This window comes from Triplophysa rosa, linkage group LG1 (assembly GCF_024868665.1).
Source record: "Triplophysa rosa linkage group LG1, Trosa_1v2, whole genome shotgun sequence".
Taxonomy (NCBI): domain Eukaryota; kingdom Metazoa; phylum Chordata; class Actinopteri; order Cypriniformes; family Nemacheilidae; genus Triplophysa; species Triplophysa rosa.
Genome location: NC_079890.1, coordinates 9263366 through 9282306, shown reverse-complemented (window position 1 = coordinate 9282306; position 18941 = coordinate 9263366). Strand labels below are relative to the sequence as shown.

General features: G+C 41.7%; 1 protein-coding gene across 2 annotated transcripts; it reads right to left on the bottom strand.

Moving 5' to 3' along the window:
• Positions 1–6444: 6444 nt before the first annotated feature.
• Positions 6445–17014, bottom strand: bcl6b (BCL6B transcription repressor). 2 transcript variants are annotated; one of them, XM_057347122.1, is made up of 12 exons: positions 11801–17014; positions 11386–11459; positions 11019–11241; positions 10419–10652; positions 10166–10312; positions 9877–10066; positions 9562–9785; positions 9302–9414; positions 9049–9207; positions 8742–8869; positions 8461–8598; positions 6445–7529 (listed from the first exon to the last, which is right to left on the bottom strand). In XM_057347122.1, the coding sequence occupies exons 3-12, from the start codon at positions 11231–11233 to the stop codon at positions 7380–7382; spliced, it is 1698 nt and encodes a 565-aa protein (XP_057203105.1). In that variant the 5' UTR covers positions 11234–11241; positions 11386–11459; positions 11801–17014; the 3' UTR covers positions 6445–7379. The 2 variants fall into 2 exon arrangements, with proteins under 2 accessions (XP_057203105.1, XP_057203097.1); XM_057347114.1 differs by having other exon boundaries at positions 8742–8872; positions 11801–14729.
• Positions 17015–18941: the final 1927 nt, after the last annotated feature.

Sequence of the window (18941 nt, the reverse complement as noted above, 5' to 3'; positions counted from 1 at the left end):
AGGTCCTTGGTCTTTTAGGAATGAATGTCATTAGTAGTTGTTACCATGAACTTTTTCTGGAACATAGGACAAGGTTTTTTAGTGCCCCCTCTACCCAGCAGGTAGGAAAAGCATGGCAGAGGGCATTTTTAGAGTGCCAACTGTGGGAAAAGACACTAGACACTGGGTATGTGGGGTTGGCGCGGGTACAGAAAGGTCCATCAGTGCGTGTTCCAGCCGGCTCTATGAAATTAGTTCCGGCAACCTGCCATCAGGGGTTAGGGAGGACACACAATACCTGTTTTTTGGAACCAGTATCATTTGTTGAAGGCCGGTTGCCGGGGGACCTTCTCGTTCCCTCGGTTTGTTTATCTGTGACCAATGGGGTGGTGAGAGTACCAGTGGTTAATGTGGGAAGTCAGGATCGTTGGCTCGGGCCAAAGACCATATTGGGAGAATTACACATTGTTCAGTCGCCGCGGCTGTCTTCTCCGGTTCAGATTCGGAGAGGAACATTCGGAGGCAGTAGCCCTCATTCAGTCGGCTGAGGTAGAGAGTATCCCCGATTGTGATATGTCCCAAGTCACCTGGCCTACATTGTCGGGTCGAGAACAGCAGCAAGCTCAGGCATTAGAAAAATATGCCAGTGTTTTAAGTCATGACGACGGAGATTTGGGTTGTACGGATTTACTCCAACATACTATTCCATTGTCGGATAATGCACCCATACGCCAGCATTATCGTCGTCTCCCCCCTTCGCAGTATGACTTAGTTAAGAGCCATATCCAAGAATTGGTAGAGCGCGATGTTGCTAAACCTAGCTGTAGCCCGTACGTTTCGCCCATCGTCGTGGTCCAAAAGAAAGATGGGTCTATTCGGTTGTGTGTAGATTATTGTCAGCTCAATGCGAAAATGCGTAAAGATGCTTTCCCTTTACCTCGGATAGAGGAGACCTTAGACTTGCTTAGTGGGGCTAAGTGGTTCAGTACATTAGACCTGGCTAGTGGGTATTACCAGGTTTCAGTTGCCCCGCAGGATCGGGAAAAAACGGCGTTTTGCACCCCGTTTGGGCTATTCGAGTTCAATCGAATGCCGTTCAGGTTGTGCAACGCGCCAAGCACTTTCCAACGATTAATGGAGCGTATTTTTGGCGATCAGAGCCTTCATGCTCTGTTGCTATACTTGGATGACATAGTAATTTTCTCTAACACTTTTGACCAACACCTGGATAGGCTGGAGATGGTACTAAGTCGCCTTCAGACTCATAATTTGTAGGTGAAGTTGAAGAAGTGCCATTTCTTTCAAACGGAAGGGGGGTACTTGTGATACAGCAGCTGAAGTGGCCACGGATCCCGAGAAGATTCGGGCTGTGGCTGAATGGGGCAGGCCCAATTCGGTTAGGGAGCTGCGTTCATTTCTAGGATTTGCATCGTATTATTGTCGGTTTGTGCAAAGGTTTGCTAAATTGGCAGCCCCGTTGCACAGGTTGGTGGGTGGTCTGCAAGGTAGTTGAAACAGAGCTGCAGCTGGTAAGCAGGGCCCATTTGTACAACATTGGGACGATACCTGTGAACGGTCATTTAGGGACCTAAAGGAACGGCTTACCCAGACTCCCGTGTTGGGTTACGCTGATTTCACTTGTCCATTTATCTTGGAGACAGATGCGAGTCATTTAGGGTTAGGGGCAGTAATGTCACAAGACCAAGAGGGGATGAGAAGGCCTATTGCATTTGCAAGTCGGGGGCTTAGGCCCAGTAAGAGGAACATGACGAATTATAGTGCAATGAAGTTGGAATTGTTGGCACTTAAGTGGGCCATGACAGAAAAGTTTAGAGAATATCTTTTGGGTAACAAAGTCACGGTCTACACCGATAACAACCCATAGCGCTATCTTGAGTCTGCAAAGCTGGGGGCTGTGGAGCAGCGCTGGGTTTCCCAGCTCGCGTTGTTCAATTATGAGATTAAGTACTGGCCAGGCGCGGCAAACCGGAATGCAGATGCACTTTCAAGACTCCCTGTACATCCAGGAGATCAGGGTAACAACGGTGGTAACAGGGGTTACTGTTCCTGACCCAATTCTAGAGCAGGAAAAAGTGGAGCCCCAAGGGGTGGATGTAGCAACAGTAGATGCTGTTCCAGCTAGGAGTAAGGTCGACCTTAGAGTATTGCAGGCTGCAGATCCATGTATTAGAACCTTTCAACAATGGTGGGGGCAAGGGAAACAGCCTGCCCTCTAGGGTTGTTCCGATAGACGATACTATCGTGTATCGACGATCCTCAGACCTATCAGCGATAGCTGATTCCCTAGACGATAGTTGGCTGTTTGCCAATATATGTTGCAAATCAATATTACAAACGCGCATTGCGCATTTCTTCATGCAAGAGAGCTTGCAATGCACGCGGCTTAGGCTTTTCCTCGCACCAGAGAGAGTTTATAATGTGCGGGCTTTGAGTTTTCAGTGCATGAGAGAGCTTGTGATGTGCGCGGCTCGGGCTTTTCCTCGCGCCAGAGAGAGTTTATAATGTGCGGCTTTGAGTTTTTAGTGCGCGATAAACTTGTGATGCACGCGGCTCGGGGTTTTCCTCGCAGGAATTGCTATGAGCGTGAGGGTTTAAAACCACTGCACGAGTTGTTCCCGTTTGGCAATCAAGTAATAACAGCGCACGCGGGCATCAATGACGCATTTGGATGAATGATATTGACTCATAGCAATATTTTACTTTCTCTTGTTTAAAAGGTTGCGGTGGTAAGTAACAATGTTGCCAACTGCACTGAACTTAAACTCTGATTGAGCAGAGATCACATGAGCATTTAATAGACACATAAGCTTCTGTTTTTGTCCACAAATCCAGCTTGTCATAGATAAATGCGTAATTGTCCCGCCCCTCGATACTATCGTGTATCGGCGATCCACAGGCTGGCGATAGAACGATCTGATTATATTGAATATCGCCCAACACTACTGCCCTCCCTGAACGGAAGATTTTGCCAAAAGATGTGCAGCAGTTGATAAAACAATGGCATCGGATAAGAGAAGTGGAGGGGGTCCTGTATAGGACTGTCCAGATACCGCCATCTAGAGATCTAGTGTGGCAGCTGTTGCTACCTAACGCACTCCAAGTAGAAATGCTCACTAGCCTCCATAACAATCATGGCCATCAAGGGGTAGAGCAGACGACTGACCTCATTCAGCAGAGGCGTTATTGGCCAAATATGTGGCCTGACGTAAAGAGATGGTGTAGGGAGTGTGAACGCTGCACTGTTGCCAAGGCCTCACAACCTAAGGCGAGAACGTTTGCTGGATGTTTGTTAGCTAGTAGACCGTTGGAGATTATTGCAATTTGGCTGTTTAAAGTAAACCGTTTATTTACACAGTGTAGGCAGCGCTTGTTTTAGCCGAGATGCTAACGAATATAAGTTAATTATGAAGCTTGTGGGGCTAACGTTAAATGGGTAACGTTAGTGTTAAATGACAAAAAATGACTTTTAGCCACTTTTAGTGAATGTATAGATCCTTTTTTTAAATTAGCCTATTGTTGTTTGTGTTAAATGGTTTCCCCACCCATGTTACATAAATTGTAATTAAATATTTTTTATCATATTCATTTCTGTTTTTATCCTTTTTCCTCAGAAGTTTCAGTATTTCCCAGTTGAGCAGACATTTTTATTATGTTATTTGTTATATTTGCACATGTAAAAATACTTGCTGACAATGAAAAAAATCTGAATAAAGTGGATTACTACAGTTGTTGCGATAAATAATCTATTGTACTCCTTAACCATAGACCAAAGCAGTGACTTCCAGGCATTGTAATATTTTGTTCGTTACATTTGTAAACCAATTTGTATGGAGCCCTTTTAGGGACATGGGGTGGAAAAGTATGAAAGGGAAGAGAAACATATTTTTTTAAAGCTGTTGTGTTATCTCGCAAAAGTTTTGCGTTCCCTCGCAGAGCTTTTGCGTTCTCTCGCAAACATATTTGCGTTATCTCGCAAAACTTTTGCGTTCTCTCGCAAACATATTTGCGTTATATCGCAAAACATTCAAAAGTCCTGTTGTCCCGTTGCATACATTAACAATGGAGCAGTTCAGAGTAGATTCCCGGACCAATAACTCGTGAGCTAAATGTTGTTATAACACAAATAACACATAATTCCTTAGACAATGATCTACAACCTAGTCTTCCTCAAAACGAGAATATAAATTGATCTCTATATGTGCAGGCGACGTGGACAAGTCCAAAGAAACCGTCTGCAAAGTGACTGTAAATCCGAAAAGCGTTACTACAAAAATAGTCATTAATAACTTAAATGTTACACACTATGGTCTCACCAAATTCAGTTTACACATCAATGCTCTCCTGCTGAATTTAAACTGGTTTTAGTTATACTACAGTATGTAGCACTGAAGTTAATGACTATTTTTCGTAGCCTAATGATCTTCGGGTTTTGCACTTTACAAGACGATCCCTTAGGTCTTGTCTCAGACGGCTCCCGCCTGAGATCAATACAAGGCTCGATTTGTGGAAAATTAAGTTAAAATTCATTGTTTACGTTACATAGAATGAGGCGTCATTTGTGTTATAAGAACGTTTAGCTCACGAGTTATTGGTCCGGGAATCTGCGACTATAGACAATGTTTATGTAGGGAGCTAGTCTTAAATTCTGTTTTGCGAGATGGATAGCGCAAACGCGTTTTGCGAGATAATTTTGATGTTGCCTACATGGATCCTCACACCACCTGGTAATAGCAGGAAACCCATTTGTAGAGAACAGCATTGTTCGGTTTCATTTGCTTTTTGGCAAATTACAACTTTACCATTGGTGTAGGCTTTGCTATGAGACACTGCTATTTTGCTGGACTTTTTACTATTGTACATTTGTACAAAGTACCTGAAATATTTCTGTATTTATATTTAAAGTCAAGGCAAATTATTTGGTTAGTTTTGTTAAAATGAACAATCTATAATCTATAACAATCACCAACACAATATTAATTATACATTTGATTTCATGAATTTAGAATTTTACAATATTGACTATTCTGTGAATATTTATTCAATGTAAATTGTTGTTGTTTATCAATAAACTGTTTGCTTTGTATTTGGTTTTAGTATTTATGATTTTTAAAATATTGTGAATAGCAAATATAAACTGAAATGGTGCCTTGAAGCACCCAAGATGGTTCCAGACCATTTTAATAAAAGGGATCCCCAAGAAGCCTTGAGGGTTCCTCAGAGAACCACCCTTCATTAAGTGGTGCCTTGAGTTTCCCATGAGGGTTCCGCAGGCGTGGCAATGTTAAAAACCCCAAATGGTTCCTCAAAGAACCTTTAATTTTTACAGTGTAGGTGAAGTTAATTATTGGGGCATGTTATAGTTAACATGTTATACATAGAGCTCCACAGATGTTCTTTGGAAATAACAAATAAGCCTGTTTACACTGTTTAGAGAGCAGTTTTAAAGTTTGAGCATAGCTACATTATTGCTCTTAAAGGCTAAAATACACTACAAGACTTTTGTTCAGATTTTGCCCATTTTCAGTCTGGACTTGTTGCAGAAAGTCTGTGCCAGTCTGCAGATTTTATCAGTTAGTGTGTTTCATATCTGAAACTTTCAAAAAGTCTGCAAGTGTATGATGTCTATTTAAAAAAAATCAGATCAGATCTTGTAGTGTATTTTTTTGTATTGTGTGCCCTGTGTTTGTCTATGGTCGGAAACAGGTGGCAGTATAGCTCCATTGTTTCTATTTCAGCACCACCCATAGAGAAGTTAGACTCTGTTGTGAGACGCGGGGTCTAAATTGTGAGCTAATCTAAGGAAGGGAGGGCTAAGAGGTAAACTCTTTGTTCTTCTGGGTTCTAAGTATCAGACAGTCATTGAATTTGATTTAAATTGTAATGTCAATGATACAACCAGCAAATACTTGTAAATTAAGTAAATTGATCAGGTGTGAATTGAAGCCACCATTAAAATACTATCAGTCATAGAAAAGCTTCTAGTCTGTTTTTTTCTCACTTGCAAGACTACAATAAAATTTTACTTGTGTGTTAATGAAATTTTGGTAGACTGGTTTTCACACTGAGATTTGCTTAAATATTAAATTGTACTGCATTTGTATATGTTTTTTTTTTTTTTTAAGTGATTGTGTTGTGGTGGTACATTTTACAAGTATTACCATGCTTTAGTAACAATATATACACTAAAATATGCACTATGCAGATGCACTACAGCTCCCCCTGGTGTCTTCTATAGAGATGTGCAATAATTGCGATGATCTGAAACCATCGCGATGAGGTCAAACAATCGCGATGAGACGATTATTTAATAATCGTGACAGCCCTATTGTAATGTGCAGTTTAACTTTTATGTACAGTTAAATCATTACAACTGCCTTGAATAGCCATGATATAGGGAAAACGCACACACACACAATAATGATTCTGTATATCCAATCAAGACAATTAATTTAACTTTAATTTGTATAAAATTGGTCTTTGTCCAGCAAAAGAGTGTAACAAAATATTGTCCATATTATTATCCTCATCTTCACTCTTTACATGTATCTTTGTTTGGTTAGTGAGTCCTCAACCTGCTTGGACTATTAACTATTATACACAACAAACATTACAACGTGGCATCTTAAACAACAACATTATTATCTTCTTGTTACTTAAAAGCAAACACGCTCCAGGCCATTCAAATGACTACATTAAGACACTGAATAACTGGTAGTAAATAAGCAACTTAGAGGTTATAATTAACTTGCCATTGCCCCACTCTCATTGTTTTGTTATATTCAATAGTGAAAATGCCATAACAGATTAATTAACAAAACAATGACATTTTCTGGACAAATAAAATATAAACATTTTATAATAAATAGATATTTACTGCATTAAAATATTCTTTATCTCTTCTGAACATGCTTAATTCCTTCTGTACACTTGCCTTATTCATCTTTCTTTCATAATCATTCATATGTTGAATTTCATATCCAATCATTTCACCCTTGATTAAGCTCTCATATCTCCTGTCTGAACTCCTACTTCTTCACACTCTCCCACAAACCATCTATAACATTATAACAGCACAATTACTACAACTAACAGGTATCTTCAACCTGATACTTAATATTTGAAGAATCCTTTTCAGTGTTAGAATTTCAGCTAAGCTAAATAAATAATATTTTAACAGTCAGCACATCTAGTGCAGGAGTACTACATTCTCGTGGGACCTGTATGTTCATTAGTATATTTATTATAATGCTCTCCTTGAATGCAGTACTCCACCTCTTAAAATTATTTAAATACTGTATGATAGGTCCATCAATCCTCATCCGTTTGGTTTCTTTTTTGGCCTATTAGCAAATTTAATTGTAAATATAATTTTGATCCCCTTAGCATGATTGTAGTAAGGTGGATCCATGTTGGTATGGGTCGGCCAGAACCTTGTAACGGACCTTGGTGTTGGTAATCGCGCCATGTTTCTGTCTCAGGTGAAGCCTCAACTGGCTCTTATGACGGAAGTACAGGAGACATTTCTCACACTGTGAAAGAGAGAAATTTTAAAGAGCAGAAAGTGATATTTTAAACATTTCAACTGTACATTGAGCACACAGTATATATATACGTATTTTCGGAAATGCGCACAGTCCAAAACATTGACAAATGAATATTGGTGTCTGTTGTAGTGATATAGGGCCCTATTTTCACGATCTAAGCGCATGGTTTAAAGCGCACGGCGCAGGTGCACTCAGGGCGTGTCCGAATCCACTTTTGCTAATTTAACGATGGGAAAACGGTCGGCGCGCCCAGGCGCATGGTCTAAACGGGTTGTCCCGATTCTCTTAATGAGTAATGGGTGTTTTGTGGGCCAAACATACAGTAAACCAATCAGAGTCTCATCTCCCATTCCCTTTAAGAGCCAGTTGCGCTCGCGCCATGGCGGATTCGCTATTTACACGGCGAAAGACGGAAGAGCAGACACTTCTCCAAAAAGGAAACGCGTCTGCTGGCGCGATAAGTTAAAGCGCGCAAGCAGACCGTCTACAGGAGAAGCTGGATTTTTATCTTTATGTCCACAATAATAATATTTTACATTGTAATCCATTTATTTGTAATATTTGGCATTATTGTGTGCTGCTGTGCGTCCCTCTGTGTGTAATAATCAGAATGTACGAGCGCTGTGCACCCGCCTATAGGCGCCATTGACTTTAGACCGGGTTTGAGTTGGTCTATGGCGCAGTCTATTTTCAGTTCCTCAAAATAGCAACGCTCCAACAATGCGCCTGAGCACACCTTTTTTAAACCAACACGCCCATGGGCGCACAAATGAGCGCAAATGCATTTGCTATTTAAACAACGCGGCGCAGGACGGGAAAATGAGAACTGCGTCGGGCGGAAACTAGCAAAAACACTTGCGCTCCGCCTTGCGCCGGGTGTACAACAGGGCCCATAGAGTGTAAGATTATAACTCACGCTGTAAGGTTTCTCTCCAGTGTGAATACGCTGGTGGCTCTTCAGCGTCTGAAGGTGGCGGAAACGTGTTCCACAGGTGTTACATGGATATGGCTTTTCCCCAGTATGGATCAGGACGTGGGCACGCAGGTGAGCAACCTACACACACAGCCACAGAATTACAATGTGCGACCTCAAAGCAAACATTGTATTATTAAGTGAACTTGTGATGAATTGTGACGTATTTGAAGAATTTATTTAACATTAAAGGAAATAGTATTTGTAATATTGTGCAGCTGTACCTGGACAAATCTGGCTCCACATGTGTCACAACGGTATGGCTTCTCGCCAGAGTGGATGCGGGAGTGAGTCTTTAGATTAGCCGGCCGGTTAAATTGTGCCCCACACACATTACAGCAGTACGGCTTGTCTGCTATAGAAAGACATAAAATATTGTATGTGTTTTGTGTGATGAAATTGAATGTATTCGTGTGATGAAGCCAAAGACACATTTACACGTGACTAAACTAAACTAAAGAGGTCAGAACCACTAGGTGGCTGTTGTTGCTTATCCAACAATATCTGTTGAGGCATGAAAAACAACCTTACCTTTACATGACTGTTTTGTGCTGCCTTGATTTCCAGAGTAAGAGAGCGGTGTAGAAAAGTTCTCGAATTTGATTGGATGTTGGTCCAACAAATGACTTTGATTGATACCATGATTGGCTATTTCCAATACTGGGGTGCAGATAAAAGGACTACAGAGACCTACAAAAAAAAGAAAGTGTGGAAACCATTATGTCTGTGGATTTTCATGAACACATCTACAGTATTCATAATAAATGTAAGATGCTTCACTGACCTTTGTCCTCCGTGACTGAAAGAGTCAGGGGTTGAAAATTGCCTTCAACAGCATAATGGGGAGTAAAAGATACTTTTGGCTGTGATGCGGTATATGGATAAGATGGGCATTTCCTGGAAATAAAAAAATGTATATGCATTGCCTTTTTAACTGCACAGGATCACTTCTATAATATCACTATGCAGGTTTTACCAATCATCTGTAATTTCATCAAAAGTGCAAATGTAAAACTAAAATGTGTGTTGTAAACACACACACACCTATTATTCAGCCCAGGTTCCTCCCCTGTCCACACATCATTGGCCGTCTTAGATGAGATTTTCATCTTATCACCCCCAAAAGATGATTGGCTTTGTCCTTGATGATCCTGTTCAGGCCCTTCCTCCTTTATAGGTGTGGCACACAGAGGGTTGAGGACAATATACTTATACTTCTTCCAGTTACAGGCTTTTGGATCAGGAGTGGACTTAGAATCAGTTCGCTTCTGTTGGATAAAGTATAACAATTATATATAAAATATACGTTTCAAATGATTCAGGACTCAAATATGGTCATATGATTACAGACATGCATACCTTAAGTTGGGGAGACAGATTGCAGCTGCTGGATTCAGCCGGTGAGTTGGGATGACCAGTGGAAGGAGATGGACTGTCTGGGAACAGGTTGGGGGGAGTTGAAGGTGAAGACTCAAGTTCCTCTGATTTCAGAGTCTGATACATGGGGCCCAAAGTTCCTGAATCCAATGAGGTTCTTTCTTCGGGCACCCTGCAAATACAGCAGTAAGTTAGTTTTTTTATGGGATTCTAAGAGATTTAATTCATGTAAAATGCACACAAAAACTCATAAAACTCTGTCTCCATTTACCTGGCTCGGTCTGGTATGGGATCTTCTGCGTCTGCTGTAGGCCTGGAGGGGGAGGAGAAGATGGTGGGATGAGCAGGTGGTGACCTGCCACCGAAGGGCGCTCTAGAGGTTGGTTCCATTAAAGAGGGACTCACAGAAACTCTCAGACTACACACGCACACACACACATACACACAATGTCAGCCTTTTTCACTCAACACCATTTTCAATATTTAGTTTTTGCTACCATCTCTTCCTTGATCTTCAGTCTTACCTGTGCTGAATAAATGTTCGACAGGTGTCTGCAACATGCTCCATCTGCAGGTAGGTGGCAGCGGCGAGCACTCCAGAGACAGTACCAGGTGTGAGAGGGAGGCGGGAGGTGTACATGAAGTCCAGCAGCAGGGACACGCTGCCCGCGTCCAGCCCCTCCAGAAGGGTAAGAGAGAGACCACGCTCACCACAAGCACCATTTACTCGACGAGAGAAGATTGTGTAGAAGAATCCACTGGTGCAGAAGATGGAGACATGCAACCCATGAAATTGACATTTCTAACATCATGCGTTTTGGGATTTTGAGTTCTAAAAAGATACTGTACATTTAACAAAACCTCTTTTTGGAAAAATCTTTACCATGTTAGAGTGCAAAATCTGACAGAAGAAAAGACTAAAATTAAATAAAAAATTTGGATGTGTTACAACATTCATGTGTCCCATGTGGGTTTATAAAACTAAAAAAAGGTGTTGTTGATGCATCAGTGGATAACTGTCTTTAAACAAAGAAGTCAGGAAACAGGAAAAGGGATGGAGTCAGGAAAGAATAAGAGATAGGGGTTGGGGACAAGAAAGTGAGTGACACTCCCTCTTGACCAACCTGCATGCGATGAGCACGGCGCAGTGGGCGCGCAGTTTGGTGGTGCCCACTAACAGTGTGGCATCTGTCAGAATATCCCGATGTCGCAGTTCATTTAAGTTCAACAATACATCATTGGAGTGGCGTGTGAACTCTTTAATATAGCCCTCCATCTTCATCACATGGGTGTCTGCAGCATGCCCTGAGAGCTTTTGATGTTCTTCCTCCATCTGCATTTATTTCACTAATGAATAAAGGATGCACATATCAGATTCATCATTTTAGTTATGTTACCTACAGATGTTTATGCAATATACAGTAAACACAATACAGGGGGTGTATGGTAGATCTATAGACATTAGACAGTATATCTGGAAAGCTTGTTTACCTGTCTGTAGTGGTTAAAGTGACAAAATAAGACTCAGAAGCATCTGTTTGGGGAGACCAGCTCCCTACTCGTACCTGTCATCAAAAGAGACAGACTCATTTTAACCGACATGCATTAGCTGTGTAAAAATATCCCAAGTGTTACTAAACTAAAAAAAATACATGCAACCTATGACAGAATAAGGTTATTGCACAAAGATGGAAAAATAGTGAATAAAACGTTTTTAATATAAAAACTGAAAAAATGTGCATTAATGTATACACATCTTGCATTTAGTTTTGGTAAAATAATTAAAGATAAACCATATTTCCTTACCTAATAACAAATATTGATAAATGAAGTCTAAGAATGTAAATCTAAACTTTGTCTAAAAATGCCAATAAAACTGGTATACCTTATTTAAGAAATAACTCACCCCGACCAGCAGGGACGAGAACACGCGCCACTCTGTCCTTACAGCTCGCCCGTTCTTCTGATCTTACAAGGTCCAGCCTTTCTCACTCACCCGCGTCTCTGAAAAACTGACCAGTCTGACCTAAGACAGCGTATCCTTTATAACGCTGTGCAGGAAGTCCCATTCAGCCCGGTGTTTATTTCCTGTGTTAGTAGAAGCTGTCTTTTTACACTGATCTAGGGTCAGTTTTCTGATGTTTCTTGTAATGATTGAAGTCGGAAGAATGGTTGAGAAAGAATAGTCTCTGATCAGTGTAAAAAAACCTACTAAAACCCCCCTTTTATACACTGCCCACGCGGTGGAAACTCAGCGGGAAAGGGCTCCAGGCCCCTGTCTTTCTGTATTTATAGTCGTGTATTAAAGCCCTTTGTGTTCAGTCTTTCTTCATTGATGACAGGAAATTAGGTAGCGTGCTTGATGCGTGTTTTTGTGTCCTCTTGTATCTTTGTGTGGATGAGAGGAATTCAGGGAATGTATGATTGCGTGTTAGAGTGTATACTTGATGTGTAGCTGCGTGTTGGATTGCGTGGGCTTATGTGCATTGTCAGAGAGTCAGAAGTCCTATCAACACTGTTCAGGAGTTCAACTAACCAAAGCAAACTTGCTTGACCCAGCGTATGTCCAGGACCGTGGAAATTGTCTGAGAGGAAGTTTGTGCAAATACATAAACTTTAATCTGAAATGCTTATTCTGAGCTGCCATACAAATCTTTTGACAATCTTATCTTTTAATGAGTATAACCTGTGACTAAATATATATAAGATTTGAACACTATAATGACCCAAAATGCTTTTGTATATTAAAACCAAACCTTGACTAAGTAAACAACATTAGAACAGCTTAACTATAGAATAAAGTAACCTGTTGGTTAAAGATTTGAATTAATACACTTTAATACACTTTACTGTTAAGACGGCATTGTACAGGTGTTGAGCAGTGCTCGTTTTTCTCCAGACATGATGCATGAATCTGAGATTCATCAGACCAGAATATCTTGTTTCTGACTTCGTTGAAGTATGTTTTTGCATATTTCAAGTTTCCATGTGTCTTCACTGAGCAAAGGCTTGAGTCTGGCCACTAAGCCATAAAGCCCAGATTGGTGGAGTGTTGCAGTGATGTTTGTCCTTCTGTAAGTTTCTCCCATCTCCATATGTGATCATGGAGCTCAACCAGAGTAATCATCAGCTTCTTGGTCACCGCTCTAACCAAGACCCTTCTCCATCGATGGCTCAGTTTGGACAGGAGGTCAGCTCAAGTAAGAGATCTGGTGGTTCCAAACCTCTTTCATTGAGGATAAATGGAGGCTACATGCTTCTGTGAACCTTCAATACAGCAGATTTTTTTTCAGAAGTCTTCCCCAGATCTGTGCCTTGATTCAATCCTGTCTCAAAGCTCTACTGGCAGTTCTTTTGACCTCATGTCTTGGTTTTTACTTTGATATGCATTTTCAGCTGTTGCACCCTTTATAGAGAGGTATGTGAACTCCAAATCATACTTATTCAATTGAATTTGGCACAGATTAACTCCACTTGAAGTGTATAAACATCAACAAGCAAAACTAATGCTTCTGAGCTAAATTTCAAGTGTCCCAGAAAAGGGTATGAATACTTATGCAATGTACTTATTTTTGTTTTTTATTTTTAATAAATTTGCAAAGCTGTCAAAAATCAGTTTTTTGTTTTGTCATTATTGTGCATGGAGTGTAGATTAATGTAAAAAAATAATCATTTAAAGTAGTTTAAGATAAGGCAGCAGCATAACAAAATGTGAATAAAATGAAGGGGGATGAATACTTTTGCAAGCCACTGTACCTCAGTCTACTACACTTCATTGACCACACATACTGTAAGTAATCAAAGTATGGCAACTCATATGAATCTAGAGAGTTAGTTCCAATCATTGTAAAATAGACATATTGAACCAGATTGCACGGAAACAGATTGCAGAGAAAAGGCAAAGGACACGGCCTTAGTTCAGACTTAAGATAAGCAACTGGTCAAATGCAGCCGGGTCAGCAGGTACGACCAAATTAGGCCTCACCCGCCTGGCTGCCTCTGTCAGGGGTTGCCGGAAACCTCTGTCTGGCTTCCTGTCACAGGAGTGTGTGTACTTCTGGAAGCTTGTTATGGGCAATGAGAGGAAGGAAATAGGGGAGTTTTTAAAAAAGTGATATGGGTGATACCCCTCTCACCCGTTCGAAAACAACAGAGCAACACCTAGAGAAATGCAGCTCGCAGATGTGCAGGAACCATGGAACGCCCCCTCCGCTCCACAGCCTGCCCCCTCCTAAGGCTTCCTGTGAGACACACACAATTATGCACACACACATACACAGCCAAAGACAGGGATGAAACGCCTGCTCAGGACATCCGTCAATAAAGCAGGCCGGAGAATGAGACAGTGGATATGGGGGCCCATGTAGGTCTCCAATATCTTAAAAACAAGCGGAAAGTTACCTCATCTTCTTCTCTCATGGTTCACAAGGAGGGCTTGTAGGGAAAACTCACCTTCTGGTTTTTACAGTGTGTTAACCCTGTATTTTGCCATCAAATGCAGATGATGGGATTGATACAAACTGTCTTATCCCTTATAATTATTAACAACATTATGTCAGACATAGACATTTTAACCTGGCTATACTTGCAAACATAAAAAAGCTAATAATGCTGAACAAGCTTTTTACTTACAGAAAAATAGGCAGTGCAGATGGAGTATTTTTTTTTGTCATGCCTGGAGTTTGGACAAGATTTTGATTTATTTAAAAGATTTGGTTAACAAATGCCTAAATACACTTTTATTGTTATCTGCATATCTAAACATTTTAATCACTCAAATTCAATCAAATGTTATCCACATATAATTAAAATGAAATAGAGTAAAACTTAATTATTTTTAACCACAAATAATAATAATAGCTATAATATAACAGCAAATAAGCATTGAGCTTTAAGAAGTCATTATGCAATTACAAAATTCATCCTTTGTTTGTGGTTAAACGTGCACTGTGGGTGGGTTGCACCAACAAGGATAAGGATTAAATCAAGGTTTATTTAATAATTCCGTTGCACCAAACTGTAAACCTTGTTTAAAAATAATCAGGTTTATATTTAAACCTTTAGGTTTTAACTTTGCAGTAAATCTAGATTAATTTTAATTCTGTTGCTCCATTATTTTAAACTCTGATTTATCTCTCTGTTAGAGATTAATTTTAAACCAGCTACTGAGGAGGTTTAAATAAATAAAAAAACACATTTATAATAAAATGTGCGGGGAAATGATCAGAAACAGACACATAAGCGTCATGTCATGCTTGAGTGATGTGTTTATTGCAAATAAAAATAGAAATAAATAAAACACCTCAGCACGAGTGAGGGCACGGTGGTTTGATAAACTGGGTGGCCGGCTGTGAAGCGTCAAGTTCAAGATGCCCTGCTTACAAGCACAACGTCTGTGATTAAACGGGAACAGACAGACATCATGAGAAGAGTAGTTAGTTTAGCAGCAGCAGTGACCAGGGACACCAGTATTGTGGGCGCACTGTCTAAATTGTGGTCCGGTCCGATCCCGAACAGGCGCACCTCAGCCGGCGTGCTGCCTAACCCCTAGTTCACCCCTAGTTCACACTGCAAGCGTGAGCAGAGCGAGAGCAGCGCGTATTTTTTTCGGCGTGCATGTTATCAAATGAGTGCTTTCATACCGGGAGCAGGAGCAGCGCGTCAGCGTCAAGCAGGAGCGTCTCGTGAGCAGCACTGATGCGATGGTTTCGGCTCCGAGTCTATTTTTGCTGCGCAGCTCAAGCTCAGTTAAAGTGACAGCACACTTTAGATGTACAAATATAAATTGTTGCACAATAAAAATGCTCAGAATGCACAGAATAAGCAAGCCTGTTGTGTTTTTTTTGCAAGACTAGGAGTATGTTAAAAAAAAACAATTATATTTGATGTACCCCTTCATTTGTTTTTAATTATTCCGTTTGGGTGGAAGCATGGTTTATAAAATCACGTCAGTTAACTAGCCAGAAAGCGGCTCTAGCAGTACCCAATTAAACCTGAGTTTGTGGCCAGCTTTTCGATGTGATAAAAGGTGATCGTGTCATGCCTCATTCTTGTACCACAATGGACGACACAAGGCTGATCGTTGAGATTGAGAAGCACAAAATGCTTTATGATCCTTGTAGTAATTACAAAGACATATATTCAAAGGAAAAAGCCTGGGTTTAAATAGCTTCTGCTATTTGTGCAGATGGTAAGAAAATTATATAATGGCGATCTGTTTTGTTTGACCATATTGTTTACCAATATACGTGGGTCTTGTACCCTTGATAACAGAATTTTAAGAGTATCACGTTTACAAATGTTTAAACTTATTTAACGAATGTATGCTATGTGGTTGGCTTGCTTACCTTGCACATTCGATGCAGCTGCGGTCACGCTATACAAACGCTTCCTGTGTGAATACCCTCGCGAATCTGCAGGTGCAGTGATGATGTAGTTACACTGACGGCGCTGCTCTCGCTCTGCTCACGCGTGCAGTGTGAACTAGGGGTTAGGGTCTGATCAGACAGAACGCGTCTTTTGCTGTGAGACGCGCCTCTTTTGAATTGTTCTCAGTTGGCAGGGAGCGTTTTGCGCGCTGTTTATGCGCGCCGGGCGCCTCGCGTTTTAAGGCGGAGCGCTCTGAGCGCCAGAAGTTGAAAAAAACTCAACTCTGAGCAGAAAAGCGCTTGACGTCATGTGCGCTTTTTTCCATTGTCCAATCGGATGAGTGGAGAGGCGGGGCTTCCCTTGTCGCAATGCTTGGAACGCCTGGAGACATGGAGGAGAAACTTGTGGCTGTTTCTGGTTACCTAGCAACATACAAAAAAACGCTGCACGCTGCTCTTTTCAAAGAGTTACCAAAGAGCAGCGCGGCGCGCCTCGCGTTTTCGAACATGAAAAGCGCGTTCTGTCTGATCGTACCCTAAGGGCCTGATCAGACAGAACGCGCCTTTTGCTGTGAGATGCGCCTCTTTTGAATTGTTTTCAGTTGGCAGGGAGCGTTTTGCGCGCTGCTTATGCGCGCCGGGCGCCTCGCGTTTCTGCCGCTTGCTGCGCCTCGCGTTGTAGGCGGAGCGCTCTGAGCGCCAGAAGTTGAAAAAAACTCAACTCTGAGCAGAAAAGCGCTTGACGTCATGTGCGCTTTTTTCCATTGTCCAATCGGATGAGTGGAGAGGCGGGGCTTCCCTTGTCGCAATGCTTGGAACGCCTGGAGACATGGAGGAGAAGCTTGTTGTGGCTGTTTCGGGTTACCTAGCAACATACAAAAACACGCTGCGCGCTGCTCTTTTCAAAGAGTCACCAAAGAGCAGCGCGGCGCGCCTCGCGTTTTCGAACATGAAAAGCGCGTTCTGTCTGATCGTACCCTAAGGGCCTGATCAGACAGAACGCGCCTTTTGCTGTGAGACGCGCCTCTTTTGAATTGTTTTCAGTTGGCAGGGAGCGTTTTGCGCGCTGCTTATGCGCGCCGGGCGCCTCGCGTTTCTGCCGCCTGCAGCGCCTCGCGTTTTAGGCGGAGCGCTCTGAGCGCCAGAAGTTGAAAAAAACTCAACTCTGAGCAGAAAAGCGCTTCACGTCATGTGTGCTTTTTCCATTGTCCAATCGAATGAGTGGAGAGGCGGGCCTTCCGATACGGTGACGGAACTTTACAGTTGATTGAAACGTCCGGAGACTGCAATGATGAAGGAGAAACTTGTGCTGGCTGACACGGGTTAACCGAGAAAGGTCCGAGCAAACGCCCTCTGCTTGTACCTTTTTAAAGTTTCTGATAATATGACAGTTAACAGCAACTATAGAGCGATCGCGCTATAATCCTTGACTGACAGGACAGCTGTTTTGATGGTTACCTAGCAACATTAAAAAAAAAACGCTGCGCGCTTCTCTTTTCAAAGAGTCAATCAAAAGAGCAGTGCAGCGCGCCTCGCGTTTTCGAACATGAAAAGCGCGTTCTGTGTGATCGTACCCTTAAACAGCCCCAGAACACGACCGAGTACGACCCCCGGAAACACAATCGCCTACCGGGGCTGTTCGCGGCGGCGTCTACGGCAGAGGTTCACCCGCTCGTCGTTCCCGTACAGCGCTCTTTTCTCATATTGTCTGCTCCAGTCGCGAGCTGCAGGATAATTATGCGGCTCAACTGTCATATCCGTACACTGTCATGGCGCTCAAGGCTTGTGAAATATGTTTATGGATGATCAGACTGATCAACGAATTATCCAGAGTTGAGGTTTTAAATAGCAAAATTACATTTATTTTTCCTTGCACGAGCTGTTTATTTCCTTTTTACATGACAGTGCAACACTGTTGCTGTTTAATTACACCGGAAAATCCATCATGGCGGACAAAATGAATCGCATATGACGGTTTAAATACAGGTTAAAGTTTTAATACACGATTTGTTAATCTCTGTTTAAAATTAAGTGGTGCAACGCAATTTGAATTAAATTAAAACTAGGAGCAACAAACCCCAGATTAGCGCTAAACTTTGTTTACTTAATCCTTTGTTGGTGCAACCCACCCTGTATGATAATGTGAGTCGGAAGCATCTTTTGGACTGGGGTGTTCAGTCCGTGTGTGTCCTTGCGCTCCTATTTGTTTTGATGGCGGCTAAATCAATTGTTTCTTTGGTGCGAGGGAAAAGAGAGAGAGAGAAAAACAACAGAAGAAAAAACAGAGAGGGAGATGTGGGTCTAGGCGACTTCCAGGCATTGTGCGAGCAACGGAATAGAGGGGGCGGCAAGGAAAAGTGAGACCATTACTAAACGAGCTCGGCCAATTAACGGAAACCATACAGTCTGTCAGACTGGCAGCAGCTCCGTTATTCAGATCGGACCCTTAGTGCTGCATGCCTCTGCAGTGTGACCTGAGGGCACAAATGACTGTGTTCTGTGGGTCTGTATTCTGTGACTCTGATAATGCTGGTAAATGTGAATCATGTTGTTTTTTAAAGCATGAATTAAGAAATTGTGGAAATGTGGAAAATTGTTGTTGTTCAAAGTTAAATAGAATATAAAAATGGTTTGGTACATTTGCAAAAAAAAAGTTTGCGAACATTCAAATTATTATTT